Here is a 12,531-nt window from a genome sequence, read left to right as displayed (position 1 = left end):
TACTGCACGCAGACGAGGATGACACCCACAGCAGAGGCCACAGGTGTCACCGACAGCAAGAGCTGCCACACATTACTGCAGACAGAGGGGGGAGACAAAGTACTTTATAACTGGTTTTATAACGTTCCTTGCCCCTATCTAATTTGAGAATGGACTAGATGATGCAGTTAACAGCTCTGTCAAATCATGGGTTGACATCAGTTATCTGCTCCCTCAATCTTCAGTCTAAACAGCCGCCAGGATTGGCTTTCTAAAATGCAAATCATATGCTTTCATTCCCCCTGCTTAACTTTTTTTCTTTTTTTTAATTCTCTGTTACCTATAACATGAAGTCCTTAGCTTGACACTTATGGGATGTTCCAGTTAGGTGTTTCATTATTCTCTAACGCTTGGCACGTATTTTTTGTAAACATTTTTTTAATGTTTATTTATACTTTGAGAGAGACAGAGACAGAGCACGAACGGGGGAGGGGCAGAGAGAGAGGGAGAATCTGAAGCAGGCTCCAGGCTCCAAGCTGTCAGCACAGGGCCTGACACGGGGCTCGAACCCACAAACTGTGAGATCATGACCTGAGTGGAAGTTGGATGCTTAACTGACTGAGCCACCCAGGTGCCCCTAACGCTTAGCATGTATTTGATAATACCAATTATTCCCAATTTCTTAACTATGTTCCACATTACTATGTATACTGTTCCTGCCTAAAATGCACTTCTCTTGTTTTCTGCTTGGTGCACTCAGCCTTTCAGGCCCAGATCAAGGGAAACTTCCAGGTAAGGCTTTCTTTGACTTTTAAAGGTAGAGTTAATCCCGGTCATCTGTGGGTTCCTTTAGCACTGTGCATATATTTCTTTCTCTTCATTTATCATCCTCTATTTTAATTCTTTGTTCATATGCCAATGTTTTATTGGATTATAAACCCTTTGGAAGCTAAGCCCCCAAGACCAGCGGTTCTTACTGAGGTATAGTTATACCATCTCCTGAAGTGCATTTTGCAAATTCATGGGGTGCTTCTTGTTTTTATTGTCATCACTATGATGAGTGGGGTAAGGGGTGCTACATAGTTTGCAATGGGAAGGACAAAGCACTGTCCCAAATTCTGAATGACACCCATCTATCTATCTATCTATCTATCTATCTATCTACCCACCCATCCATCCATCCATCCATCTGATTCCAGTTTATATGAAATGCATAAAACAAGCAAATTCATGAAGGCAGAGAGTATAATAGAGGTTATCAGGAACTGGGGGAGGGCTGAATGAGGAATTATTGTTTCATGGGTAGTTTCACTTTTGGTCACTGAAAAATTCTGGAAATTTTGGTTCACTGATCTTTTGAGAGCCGGTTTTGAATTTTATCTGTAGATCTTTTTTGATTCATGGCACACATGTGTACATTTGGGATACAACCTCTTCAGAGTGGTGAATATGGGTGTGAAGCCACATAAATCTACATTCAAATTCTGACCTCACTACTTACTGCCTTTAAAACTTGGGTCGAGTCACTTAATCTAAACATTGGTTCCCCTGATTGCCAAGCGACCCTTATCTAACTTATTTCACAGGTTGTAGTGAGAGTTGGGAAAAAGCTGCATGTCCAGTCCTCCACACAGTGCTTGGAGCAGGAGCAGGACTCAGAATGGGTCCTTCCTCTTTCCCATTCCTCTCCTCTTCACTGGGTAGCGGCATCACACTGCTTCACGGACACTCCATAAAAGCTGGGTCTCTGGATGCCTTATCATTATACTAGTGGACCAGTGGCATTATTTCCATGGTCTCTGATGAACATGAGTATTTTTATTTATTTTTTTTTAATGTTTATTTATTTTTGAGACAGAGAGAGACAGAGCATGAACAGGGGAGGGTCACAGAGAGGGAGATACAGAATCCGAAGCAGGCTCCAGGCTCTGAGCTGTCAGCACAGAGTCCGACATGGGGCTTGAACTCACAGACTGTTAGATCATGACCTGAGGCAAAGTCGGCTGCTTTACTGGCTGAGCCACCCAGGCACCCCTGAACATGACTATTTTTAAAAAATATTTTCACTTGTGGGGCACCTGGGTGGCTCAGTCGGTTGCACATCTGACTCTTGATTCCAGCTCAGGTCATAATCTCACAGTTCGTGTGTTCGAGCCCCACATCGGGCTCTGGGCTGACAGTGCAGAGCCTGCTTGGGATTCTCTCTGCCCCTCCCCCACTCATGCTCTCCCTCTTAAAATAAATAAACATTTTAAAAAATATTTTCATTTGCAGTAAAGTTATGTTGTTTTCCAATACTAACATGTTGTTATTATGATTATAGCAGGAACAGTATTAGCATTATTAGTAACTCCGTAGGATTAAAATACGAAGTTTTGTTTTGTGCTTTCATTACAGAATGATCTAAATGTTCCATGGGGCACTGGTGAGGTAATACAACGTCATAAAATCCCCTGAACCTAGAACTGAGCTCTGCTGTATATATAAACACAATGTTATTATACAATGAATTTTCCACGAATTCAACTGCTCTATGAAAATTAAGAAGGGGCGCCTGGGTGGCTCAGTCAGTTAAGCATCTGACTGCGGCTCAGGTCATGATCTCACGGTTCATGAGTTCGAGCCCTGTGTTGGACTCTGTGCTGACAGCTTAGAGCCTGGAGCCTGTTTCAGATTCTGTGTCTCCCTCTCCCTCTGCACCCCCCCCCCCCCATTCACACTCTGTCTCTATCTCAAAAATAAATAAACATTAAAAAATATTTAAAAAAAAAGAAAATTAAGAAAAGTTTGGTTTTTGTTTTGTTTGGAAATTTACCAAGAGTTTTTCACTTGGCATTGTCACCCCCTTTACTAATGGCATCACCACTTGCCGTTTTTAAATGGCACAACATAACATGACTGTCCTAGGCTACCTTTGAGGCTGGAACATTCACAGTGATTTGTCATACAGATACAAGCACCTGACTATTTCTTTATGTCTTCTAATATAATTGTGCTCATGAATTTATATATTAAAATCAACATTATTTTATTATAAATTATTCTTTTTATGTCTCATGTTAGTATACTTCACAGGATTATTTTGAGGCTTAAGTTAATTTGAGTTAATATATAAGGTATTTAGAGCAGCACCTGCCATATAGATATGCTACAACATGTGCTGAAGTTATTACTACTGAAAAGTTGTTGAATATTCATTGACAAACACTTTAAATTACACTTGGAATATGTATTTAAGAAATCCTGTGAATTCATTTCTAGGTTTTATATTATAACAATCTGAGCCACTTGAATGTGACTAAATGGTCCCAAGATGTTATAGAAAGCACTTCAATATTTCTTTTTGTCTAGGGGTGCCTGGGTGGCTCAGTCAGTTAAGCATCTGACTCTTGGTTTCAGCTCAGGTCATGATCTCACAGTTTGTGGGTTTGAGCCCTGCACTGGGCTCTGTACTGTCAGCACAGAGCCTACTTGGGATTCTCTCTCTCCCTCTTTCTCTGCCCCTCCCCTGCTCACTCTCTCTCTCAAATAAATAAATAAACTTAAAAAAATTAAGAAAAAATACTTCTTTTTGTCTCAGAGATTAAAGTAAGATATAATTCTTGTTTGGACCTGTTTTCCCTGAACCACAGACATTCTGTTGTGGTCCTTCTGGGGAGCAGTAACAGGAACTGACAACTTTGAATATAGTCTTTGTCTATAAAATAATCTTTCTAAAAAGAGACAAAGAAACACGTTCTTAAATACAGAGAACAAACTGGTGGTTGCCAGTGGGGAGGCCGGGGGGAGGGGGGCGCAGTGAAACAGATAAAGGGGATCAGGAACACACTTATTTGACGAGCACTGAGAAATGTATAGAATTGCTGAATCATTATACTGTACACCTGAAACTAATATAACACTGTATGCTGATTATACTTGAATTTAAAAAAAAGTCCTTTCAGAAACTTTTCACATGTTTCGATATGTATCTTGTGAGAAGCCTACAGACTTTATTTTCCCCCTCCTGTCTGCCAAATTACATGTATGTACATCATCTCCTGAATTTGTTAACCAGAGCTTTCTAACCAAAATGGAGCCACACAGTCCAAGAAGTTTATAAGTATAGCCAAGATAGGGATTTCTTCTGCTCTCATGGCCTATGCACCTAGACTGACCACCTCCAAGTAAGAAGCTCCATCCATTTACCACTGCACCTGACAAATATTAACATTTTCTATTTGTGCCATGACACAGGAAAGGTTGGGAACTACTTTAAACTACTTCTTATCACTGTTATTTTTATCTTGACTCCAACCTCGGTATCTGTGAAGCATAAATTAAACCTTACAGTCTGCTTTATTACTGGCCTAAGACTTATAAGAATATCTGGTAATTGCTTATGCTACTTGGGCACAGATATATTCTAGGGTTCTTTTAGGAAATATCTTTTTTAGAAAATTAAAAGTTGAACGGAAGAGGGGAGTTCCCTCTGAGGTAACCTTCAAGAGCAACAATATAGACGAATACAATTACTTTTATCATTGTAAGAGTTCTTCAATATTAAAACAACATTATGCACACCTGAAACTAATGTAACACTGTTAACTATACTGGAATTAAAATGACTAATAAATAAAAACAAAATTAACTGAGATAAAAAGCCCCTACATTATATATTCTATATAGTTAGAAACCACTCAGTGGTGGGCAAAATTCTAATGGCCCTGATGATTCCCACCCGGTTATCCAGAGCTTTGTGTGATCCCTACCTCTTGAGTGCCAGTGACATCCGCAACTTGTTTCTAAGGAATAGAACATGGCAAAGATGATGGACTGTCACCACATAGTTACGCTATGTTATATGGCAAAAGTGAATGTATATTGCACATACAGTTAATTAAGGTTCCTACTCAGTTTATTTTCAGTTAACCAAAAGGGATGAAACTGTGGGCCTGACCTACTCAGGTGAGCCTCTTGAAAGAATGCATAGAGGTAGGAGAAGCAATAGACCCTCTATTTCTCCCCACTGCTGCCTGTGAAGTAGCAGGCTGCCATAACTTCTACAGCCACCCAGCAATAGATTCTTCCAACAACCTGAGGGAACCCAGAAGCAGACCCTTCCCTAAGTGAACCTCCAGATGAGAAAGCAGCCTGGCTACCACCTTGATTTCAGACTTGTGAGACCCTGGGCAGAGAACCCAGCTGACCCACAGAAAGTGTGGAACTCACTAAATTTGTAGGAATTTGTTCCTCAGCCGTAGATAACTAATACAGAAGCAAATACCTCAGGAAGCTCTGCCCACACCTCACCTGTACTTCCATGCTAGTTGGCTCCTCCAACAGATGTAGCAGTTGTTGTTTCTCCTGAGAGAGCTGTTCTACAAGCTTCTCCTGGGCAGCCAGGCTCTGACTCAGTTCTTCAATTCTTCTGGAGCAAAGAAAATGTAAGAACAACAATGGTCATGGTGCTATTATTGCCTTTATTTTTCAGCCCACTCCAAAGACAGCATGATCCAGTCCAGTAGGTTTCTACCTTTTTGGGTCATTGAACTTGGATATTTTTCTTCAGAAAGCCATGTATTCTCTGCCCCAGTCCCTTCATGCATACATAAATGACGTTCTGCTTACATTTCACCAGGTTCATGGACCTCCTGAAGCTGACCCATGGATCTATAGACCATAGGTGTGTGACTCTTGGAATAAGGGACCAGAAGTTGTGTTTCTGGTGGTTATAGTTCCACTCAAGAAACAATTCCTGGATAACCATTATGCAAACTCAATACACTCTACCAAATACCTGGGATATAAAGTTGGAAAATCCACAATCTCTGCTCTATAGAAACTTAAAATCTTTTGGTGTGTGTGTGTCAGGGGTTTGGGGAGTGGGGGGACACAGCCACATAAACAAATAACAGTAATGAGATGTAAGAAGAGGTACCAAAACAGTGGTATCTATTCTATAGTACTTTGAGTGCTGTCATGGAGCTGTAGGAAGAAAGATAGAGTGAGTTGTTGAACTTGGCTGAGTCTGGGGCAAGAGAGTTGGAAAACTGGACTGTTTTCCAGGTGTACAGGGAGGAGCTTGAATAAAGGAATGAAGGCATAAATATACAAGATACTTTATGGGGTGCCTGGGTGGGTCAGTCGGTTGGGCATCCAACTTCGGCTTAGGTCATGATCCCGTGGTCTGTGAGTTTGAACCCCGCATCGGGTTCTGTACTGACAGCTCGGAGCCTGGAGCCTGCATCGGATTCTGTGTCTCCCACTCTCTCTGCCCCTCCCCCATTCTTGCTCTGTCTCTCTCTCTCTTTCTCTCTCTGTCAAAAATAAATAAAACATTAAAAAAATTTTCTTTTAAAAAGATACAAGATACTTTAGGGGAAGAGTCACTGGAACAAAGGTTGGTGTCGGGGGAAGAGGCGAAGGCTAGAGAAGAAGCAGGAAATTCAGACTAGGATTTAAGTTATCAGACTGTGTGTGCTGTGCTGAAGTATACAAACCACAGGTTCAAGTCAACAGGTATTCCTCATCTGCCCTGTGCAAGGTAGATCTTGTTGTTTCTCTTAAGTCTTAGAGTACCAGACATACCTGTCCTTGGAAAACATGAGGCTACTAAATGAAATGTTTCCAATTGTCATTATTATCCCTGTGTAGGTGGAAAAGACAGTGGTAGTACCTTGGAAGGCAAATAGTTGGTAGAAAGGTGAGGGATACCAGAAAGTCAAGTAGGAAGCTCATAGACAAATTGTAAATTAACTTATAAATTTTAAACTTTAAATTAATTATAAATTATAAATTAATTAAGAATGAGGATTGGCTAAAAGTTGTGGATGAGAAAGAACTTTTGGGGGTGGGGCAGAGGGAAAGAGAATCTTTTTTTTTTTTTTCAAACATTTATTTATTTTTGAGAGACAGAGATCGAGCACAAGCAGGGGAGGAGCAGAGAGAGAGAAGGGAGACAGAATCCAAAGCAGGCTCCAGGCTCCGAGCTGCCAGCACAGAGCCCTACGCGGGGTTTGAACTCCTGGACCATGAGATCATGACCTGAGCCAAAGTCGGCCACTCAACCAACTGAGCCACCCAGGCGCCCCAGAGGGAAAGAGAATCTTAAGCATGTTCCACATGGAGTCAGATGCAGGGCTCAATCCCATGCCCCTGGGATCATGACCTGAGCCAAAATCAAGACTCATGCTCAACCGACTGAGCCACCCAGGTAGCCAGAGAAAGAACTTTAAAAACTTAAAAACATCATGTAAATGCAAGCTGTAATAGTAATTATGATGATGAATGTGGATTCCATATCAATTCCCCATAGAACATTGCTTTTTTTTTCTCAAGCCTCCAGCCTTACTTAACCGTTTGACCCTTGGTATCTATAGATGATCTATTCTACTTTACAAAGTTGGTAAGGACATCTGATATAAACTCCCTAATTTATTGGTCACATGTGCATATGTTTTGTTTAACAAGTGTTTATTGGGCTATGGACATGAGACATGGGTCTCAGAGAATCTAGCAGGAAAGATCTGAAAGCAAATATACCACCACACTGGGAACTGTACAAAAAAGGATGTGTATGTAAAACAAGGCAATGATACAGAGACTTAATTCTGTTGTCACAAAAGCACTCACAGAAGTGACAACTGATACCTTAGTGAGTTTTGAAGAATGAACAGGAATTCACCAGGAAGGAAAAAGATGGCAAGGGTTTCCCACAGAAGGAAGAGCATGAGCAAAATTCTGGAGACCTGACATTGTATTGTTTGCTTCTGAAGGCAATGGGTGGATTCAGGGTTTAGAGTCAAGCAATGCCTGCAACCATGTGACACCATGTGACACAACTCTGTAAATGCCAGGTGTCTTCATTTATAAAGTGTAGTAATCCCTACCTCATGGAGTTGTTGGGAGAATTAAACAGCATTATAGTACTCAGCTCAGTTGTATAGTAAGAGTGCAACAAACGTTAGTCATTATTATTAATAGTCTTGCATCAGCAAAGTGGGAAGGGGTCATGGTGGGGCATGATTCTGGGAGAAATCAGAGTTCATATCATAGAAGGCTTTGATGGCCATGATAAGGAGAATGGATCTTTTCTCCTGCAGGTGTTGGAAGAACATTTTATTTTGTTTTATTATCATTTTTAAAAGCTTATTTCTTTACTTAGAGCGAGAGAGAGAGAGAGCGACCTGTCAGCATGGAGCCCGACTTAGGGCTCCCTCCCACGAATTGTGAGATCATGACTTGAGCCAAAATCAAGTGTCAGACAGACCCTTAACTGACTGAGCCACCCAGATGCTCCCTGGTGTCGGAAAGCATTTTAAATGGCTCTGCAATGACATGATCAGATTTGTGTCTCAAAAAGATCACATTAGTCATTGTGGGTTTTTCACCTACTCAGTTAAAAACTACTAAAGGCTTTTTATGCCACCATAGTATCATGCATCTAAGAGGCTAAATTATGTGCCAGTGTGATATTGTTCAATTTTCCACTTTAAAACTTCTCTGAATGTTAATATCACAATGAAATAGCAAGGGGCAGGACTGGAGGTAAAGAAATCATTAGGGAGTTGCTGTACTAATCTAGGCATGGGTGACCTCAACAACTGCCCAATTACCTTTAGGAGAAAATTTAAGTTCCTTATGGCATATGAAGCCAGCACAATCTGACCCTATTCCCAGCTTAACTCTCACTAGTCTGTCCCAGACCCTCTGCTCTATCATGTGGAACTATTTGCTGGTCTTGATATATGCCCTTACCTGTGTCTCGCTTGCACAGTTTCTCCATCTGCACAGAATATTTCCCTTTCTCACCCACTTCCTATCTACTTTGATCTCCTATTCATTCTTCAAGACCCAGCTCAGATTTCATCTCCTCCAGGAAACCTTCAATGGCACCTTGCTCTTTTTAGTCTGGAATAGATGACAATCCTCTATGTCTCCAGAGTATCGCATGCTACTTCTATCAGAAAACTTACTAAAATCATGTAACATGTGATATGCAAGTGATGAATCACTGGGTGGTACTCCTGAAGCCAAGACTACAATGTATGTTAGTTAACTTGAGAACAAGATAGATAGATAGATAGATAGATAGATAGATAGATAGACAGACAGAAAGACAGAAGAAGGAAGGAAGGAAGGAAGGAAGGAAGGAAGGAAGGAAGGAAGGAAGGAAGGAAGGAAGGAAGAGAGAAAATCATGTAACACGTTTCTTGATGAGAAGACCTGGGTCGTTCATCTCTGTAACCTTAGTGGTGAGGCCAGTGTCTGGCAGGTGCTCAATAAGGGTGAAGAAGTGAATCCATGTCTCTTGTTTGCCACCATTTGACTACTGTTCTACTTATACCTACTAACAAGGTATAGAAATGAGTCCTGTTAATGGATACCATTGAAGACTCAACCCTAAAAAGAAAACCTTTGGTTGTGGAGGCAATAAAGTCTTGGAAATCATGAAGGTCTACTCTAAGACCTTAAAAGGGAGCGGTGCAGCTGGTATATTCTCCTATAACCTTGAGAACAGGTAAATGACAAGTGACAAATAGAGTATCAAAGGCACCTACTTGTCCCGCTCGGCCAGGGCCTCAGCGTATTTGTCAGGATTGACCTGGTCAGTTGGTACATCTTCCCTGTCCTTGGTGACTCCCTTCAGTTTCTCCGAGAGCTCCAGGTTACACTCTTTCTCTGCTTCCACCAGAGCTGCCATCCGCGCAGCCTCATCCTTTGCTAGCCTGGATTCCTGCAAAAAGAATGAAAAGCTGAGAGGCTTTTACAAAGCCCCACCTAAGTTAGGAGCCCTAGACTGTGGACACTTGATGAGTTGGGAAGGAAAGTATAGGGACAGAAAAGGTGAATGCCAGGAGGCAGAGCAGTAGGGCAAGAGGTGAAAGAGGCCCCGTGCGCATGGACTTTCGGAACTCCTGCTCACCTCCTGTAGAAGCTGGATCTTATTCTCCAGGAGCTCGTAAACATGCTCTGTCTCCTGCTGTCTCTCCTCAAACTGGCGCCGGAGCTCAGCTTCATTATGGCTGTTGAGATTCTCCACATCAGCCCTACAATCAAGGAGCATTAGCCAGTCAGAGCTAGTCATATAATTTAGCAAGTGGACCCGTTAAAAGTTGTTTCAATAATTCAGAGTCATATTGAAATGAAGCATTTTTCCCTCTGCAATTATTTGTGGAATTGCTCTTTCCAACTTTTCTGGTAATCTTTCAGAACTCGAATTTTTTGTTGCTTGTCAATCAGAATTTACTTGACTTTCTAGAGGCTTCATTATTGCTATTGCTTCAAGAGGAGAGTCTTTCATTTGGGAGGTGGGCAGTCATCAAATGGTTCAGAATTCAACATCCGTGTTCATTTGTCCTTGGTCTCTTCCATTTAGACTGTTCTCCCAGTGTGCTTTGCTAATTCTCTGCCGTTCTTGCTGTTTGAATTTAAAGTGTTCCTACCATTTAGGTCGCTGGGACAGAATATCCATTTAGGCAGCCATAGAAATGCTCTCCTCCTTTAGTCATTAACCCACAGTCTATCCTAAATCTGGCCTGCCGATCCAGAGTTCTATCTAGTTTTCCCACGGTCCCATGCAGAGAACAGACATTTAATCTGTGGAAGCTCAGGGTTCTGGCCCAGTTTTGCTTCTCTGATGTCCTCAGGAATGAATGTCCAGGCGCTAGCATGTAGGGGGTAAGGTGTCACCAGCTTATTTATAGCTAACAACAGCTGTCCTTGGATGTCTGAGGATTAACAATTTGGAGGCAGTATCAGGTGCTGAATGATCTTAATTCCGGTTTGGTTTTATTCCTGTTTTAAGCCATTTGTTGAGAACCATGGACCGTCTTCTTGTTCTCAGGGCAGAGAACAATATTAAGCCTTCACAGGTTCATGATAAATCAAAGCTGCTCCATCCAAGCCCAGGGGTACTTTAATATCTGGCTCAGAAGGTTGTGTCTATGAAGACCAAAGGGGACTTTCCCAAGGATTATAGGATCCTTTGGCTGATAACGGACACTACTCGGCACCACCCCAGAGGCTATATTTATCTTGAGTTCCCATTTTATTATACATATTTGGGTAAGTCGAGGGTCTTGGTTGTACAAGGGACACAACTCAAGAAAACAGCCCAAGACCTGTAAATATGCAGACCTCAAGAATCATCAGTTTTTACCTTGACTTCATATTCCGTGACAAACGCAATAAACAACAGTTAACTACGATATCTTGAGAATGGAAGTTATACATTTTCTGAGTAACTCAGCAAGGACTGCCTGATTTAATAGGCGACAGCTGTTGTAAAATCACATGGGCCTGGAACTTGAGGCCAGAAGATGTGGGCTCTGCCACTCAATTGAGAAGACTTTAACGTACCTTAGTTTTCTCGTTTCTAAAAATAGGGATAATGCCACCTAATTAAAAGTTGAACTGACATAAAACATTTTTAAAAACCATTACACAAATATAAAAATTTATTTCTCAATCATTGTATGTTTTCCAAGTCTATTAAGCTTACTTAATGCCTTAGTAAGTCTTTAGTAATACCAGCATCATGTATATAATTGAGTCTAGTTTTGAGTATTCTCATCTTGCTGGACTGTCATCCTACCTATCAAGAAGTACTGTAAAGATAAACAATGCCAGGTCAGATTGAATGTATACTAATTCCAGGATGGAATCTAAAAATTATTTTGAATAGAAATTTTAACAATACTTGTCATTTAAAACTAAGGGTTTTTTAATTATAAAAACTATAAATTATAAAAGTAACCATTTTGACAATACAAAAGTATATAAAGAATACAAAAGTATACAAAGAAAAAAAACAAGACCTCTCCCCATCAAAAACTCTAATCTCACTTCCTTGATACAAGTAATGTTAAAGAGTCTGGGATATAACCCTCCAGTTTTTTTCTGTGTATAATCAAGCAAACACAGGTAGACACAAAAAAGACTGCCTTTAACAAAGGGCCTTATGCCATAAACATCACCCAGTACTTTTTCCCCTTGCTTAGTCTATCAGGGACTCCCACCAAGAAAAGAATACAGAACTAAATCATTCTTTTAAATGACTGCATAATATTCCACAGTATGGTTATGTCAAAATGTCCTCAACCATTGCCCTGTTGATAGATAGCTGTTTCTAGTTTTTTTTGCCATTTATAAATAATGATGCAGTAAAAATACTTCTACATTTATTCTTTCATTCTCATGCTTTTATTTATGAGGGATAGATTCCTTCTAGAGATTATCTGGTCAAAGGAAACGTGTATTTTTCACTTCATTGCCAGTGCCACATACCAAATATGTTGCCACAATTCAAACTTTCACGAGCAGTGTGTGAGAGTGTCCCATTCCCCCCAAATCTATGTCAGCCCTTGATGGTACTAGCAGATTATTTAAAAGGAAGTTTATAATCTTAGGCCTGGTGAATTTCCAATCTATGCAAGGCCTGTCAGATTGAGTAACAGAGAGCCAAAGGGAAAGAAAACATATTGTTTCAGTTCCTCAACTAGACACAGCATTCAAATGCCAGAGTTAAGGTGAAGGAATTTGATTTCAAATCTACTGTTCTCAGATTAA

The 12,531-nt window shown here is 40.7% G+C and overlaps 1 protein-coding gene across 17 annotated transcripts in view; it reads right to left on the bottom strand.

The window, feature by feature from the left end:
* The window catches only part of PDE4DIP (phosphodiesterase 4D interacting protein), a 225,903-nt gene that overhangs the window by 96,161 nt on the left and 117,211 nt on the right, over positions 1-12,531 (bottom strand). For 16 of the 17 annotated variants that reach the window (XM_040471481.1, XM_040471488.1, XM_040471485.1 and 13 more), the window contains 3 exons: positions 9,887-10,010; positions 9,522-9,697; positions 5,272-5,389 (listed from right to left, as the gene is read on the bottom strand). In XM_040471481.1, the coding sequence (XP_040327415.1) occupies positions 5,272-5,389; positions 9,522-9,697; positions 9,887-10,010 (418 nt within the window). The remainder of the gene's footprint in view (positions 1-5,271; positions 5,390-9,521; positions 9,698-9,886; positions 10,011-12,531) is intronic. The other variant, XM_040471482.1, reaches the window with a different exon arrangement.

Source organism: Herpailurus yagouaroundi, unplaced genomic scaffold (genome assembly GCF_014898765.1).
Source record: "Herpailurus yagouaroundi ecotype Mexico unplaced genomic scaffold, PumYag 77, whole genome shotgun sequence".
Lineage (NCBI taxonomy): Eukaryota > Metazoa > Chordata > Mammalia > Carnivora > Felidae > Herpailurus > Herpailurus yagouaroundi.
This window is presented reverse-complemented; position numbering and strand designations above follow the sequence as displayed.